Below are 3,155 nucleotides of genomic sequence, written 5' to 3' on the forward strand. Positions count from 1 at the left end.
GGGATCTGGTCACACATCGGAGGAAGTTACCTGTACATATAGGAGATTGAGCTGCACGGGATCCCTGGAATCCACATTCTGGTCAGAATAGAAGAATTTTCTTCTCAGAAGAAGGGTCTCATTTTCATCCACTCCTTGTTCTCGTAACGTCCGCCCCGGGTCCAGCCAATTCACTGTATGAAGAAAAGAACAAGAGAAGTACAGATTTTGGTAGAGGACTGAAGCTGTGACATTCACATCTCTCAGGAGAAATGAGAGATCTATAGTAGATTCCCCCGATCCAATATTACTATAACTTACACTCATCATCCGTGTGAAGCTTCTGTTTCAGTTTCTCCATCTTCTTGTCATCACGAAGAAGGGTTTTGTCTCGTTTCAGGGTTCCAGTCACCTCTTCTTTCTTCTCCTCAAAGACTTCCCGCACCAGAGAATATTCATCATAGTTAGTAATACCTGCAGAGAAGAATAATCAAATCTACCGAGGATCGATATATGGAAAGAAACACACGGCGCCAGCAGAGGATTCCTCCTCCTTCCAGTACTGGCTGCCATGCAATGTGTTATATTACATCCATCGGGGGGGGGGCACACGTCAGGGCACGCAGGTCCATCAGGGGAGGGGGGGCACGTGTCAGGGCGCAAGGGGTCCATCGGGGGAGGGGGGGTGGCGAAACGTCAGGGCACGCGGGGTCAATCGGGGGGGGCAGACACACGTCAGGGCAAGCGGAGTTCATCAGGGGGGGGCACACGGGCTCCAACAGAGGAGTTAGCTTGTCAGAACTAAATCAATCATGTTTGCCGGATCGTACCAATGCGGGCACAGATGGTCATAAGAAGGTCGCTCATTGTCTTTGAGTCATCAACCATGACAGTTTTTACTGTCCCATCCAACATACGAATCTTTAGAGGCCGCTGCTTTTTTCTGTACTCCAAGGTGTCCTGAGGGAGAAGAACACGCACATGAATATATCATATGATGGGAAAAGGCAGACAACAAGTGTCAGCTGCGTCACATGACAGGGGCCCCGCTGTCAGCTGCGTCACATGACAGGGGCCCCGCTGTCAGCTGCATTTGCAGGGTATCTAAGAAAATAAAGAAGGACGCCAGTGTGTTGGTGGATACTCTTACCCCATTGCGTAACATGTAATAATCGAGCGATTTCCCCGCCTCCAGCCAGATTCCTTTCTTGGGATCCTCATCGGATAAAAACAGACCAAAATCATTTGCTACAAAGGAAAGGAAGAAAGTGAGAGCTGCACACCAGGCCCCCCCCCAGCAAACTCCTCTATCAGCCAATCTATTCCTCCAGAGGGTGCTAGGAAATCCCAGCATGAGGTCAGCCCTATTGTTATTCCACCCAGAACTGATATTACACAAATATATATATTAGGTATATCCCCTCTACAGGGCAGTTCCCATCCCCACCCACCTGCTAGAGATCATTTTATAGGAAGGGAGAATCCCCTCTCCTGGGAACAATGACCACACTCCTCCTAGAAATTATTGGATCCTGCTGGGCTGGATGTAGGAGTGGCCCCTGTGTGCGAGTGGTCCTCTCCTCGTGTAAATGCAACGTGTATGAGGCATTAAAACCCCCCTCAGGAGTTTAACTATAAGATGTAGGAAGTCATAACTTACGTTGTCCGATCTGCGCCTCTGGCACCCGCTCCCGTATGATGCGACATGCGTCATAGATCATTGTGGACGGTTCAAATTGCATCGTCTTCACCGCATTGCCAATGCTGATCTTCAGAGATAACGCCACCATGGCTGCACGGGGGTGGGGGAACTATTCTAATGGGACAATCTAGGGGGAAAAGATTTGTGTTACACAGAGGGAATAGAAAAGGTCACAACATACATGAGTGGGGGTGCACACACACACACACACACAAAGGGGCGTAGGATATATATGGGGAGGGGAAATATATATATAATATATATTTATATTGGGGGGGGAGTGAGGTATAAGAGATTATATATATATATAGGGAGGGGGGGTCAGATAGGTACACTCTATTAGGAATACAGTCACATGTCAGTGGAATGGCAGTCATCCCAGTTATTTACTACGAGTAATCCGATTGGTCGATGCGCAGACATCTGAGCCCAGTATTGCACAGTTTGTGTGCTGGGGTCACCCTTTAGATAAATGGTTGTTTCCAGCACCCCGGCCGGGACACTAAGGCCGGGGTGCTGCTACGTCGTTCCCTCCCATAGAGCAGAAAGGGGCTGTATGTACTGCGCTCCTTCATGCACGGTGCAGTCGTTATTCGTTGGATTGTGAAAGATCCAATGAGAATTATTGCACGCGTGTACAAACTGATATCAGCAAACAACAAGCGTCACCTAAACTACCCCCAGTGCAGGGGATGCCGAATCCCGGGTACAAGCTGTGCGTCACCTGACCTCAGCCCCCCCCCCCACAACCTGGGAATTGTCCTGGGAATGTTGGGAAACCCCGGGGGTGCGAGCCTGAGGATGAGTGACAGGCGGCTGACACGGGATATCACAGTCTGCAAGGAACAGACTTCCTGAGGAATATTTATACCCTTCCTGGGAGGAAGAAGAACAACGCTGCACACAGATAACCCCACCGCAAGGGTGAATCAGCAGAACAAAGCCAAGGCAGATATGGTAACCCCATCCCCCTATCACAGGCGTCATGTCACTCCCCTATAGGGGGGCCATGTACACAGACAGTACACAGTGTGACCACATCCCCCTATCACAGGCGTCATGTCACTCCCCTATAGGGGGGCCATGTACACAGACAGTACACAGTGTGACCCCATCCTCCCTATCACAGGCGTCATGTCACTCCCCTATAGGGGGGCCATGTACACAGACAGTACACAGTGTGACCCCATACCCCCTATCACAGGCGTCATGTCACTCCCCTATAGGGGGGCCATGTACACAGACAGTACACAGTGTGACCCCATATATCACCTATATGTACCCCAATATATTATATAGAGATCAGTATGTGTGTTATAGTGACCCCATCACCCCACATATCACCTATATGTACCCCACCTATATGGATCTGCAGCAACTGAAGCAAATGCTAGTGGTGTGGTGTTAAGAACAAAAAAACGTCCAGATAGAGTACCATCTATCTATAAACTTAGCGCACGTACTGAACCTGGTG

General features: G+C 49.5%; 1 protein-coding gene across 2 annotated transcripts in view; it reads right to left on the reverse strand.

The window, feature by feature from the left end:
- TLN1 (talin 1) overlaps positions 1 to 1,872 on the reverse strand; it is a gene marked incomplete in the record, with an annotated part of 33,219 nt that extends 31,347 nt beyond the window's left edge. For both annotated transcript variants that reach the window (XM_072413635.1, XM_072413634.1), the window contains 5 exon segments: positions 31 to 173; positions 301 to 453; positions 810 to 939; positions 1,130 to 1,227; positions 1,640 to 1,872. In XM_072413635.1, the coding sequence (XP_072269736.1) occupies positions 31 to 173; positions 301 to 453; positions 810 to 939; positions 1,130 to 1,227; positions 1,640 to 1,769 (654 nt within the window).
- Between the last annotated feature and the right edge of the window lie 1,283 nt (positions 1,873 to 3,155).

Source organism: Pyxicephalus adspersus, chromosome 6 (genome assembly GCF_032062135.1).
Source record: "Pyxicephalus adspersus chromosome 6, UCB_Pads_2.0, whole genome shotgun sequence".
Taxonomy (NCBI): Eukaryota; Metazoa; Chordata; class Amphibia; order Anura; family Pyxicephalidae; genus Pyxicephalus; species Pyxicephalus adspersus.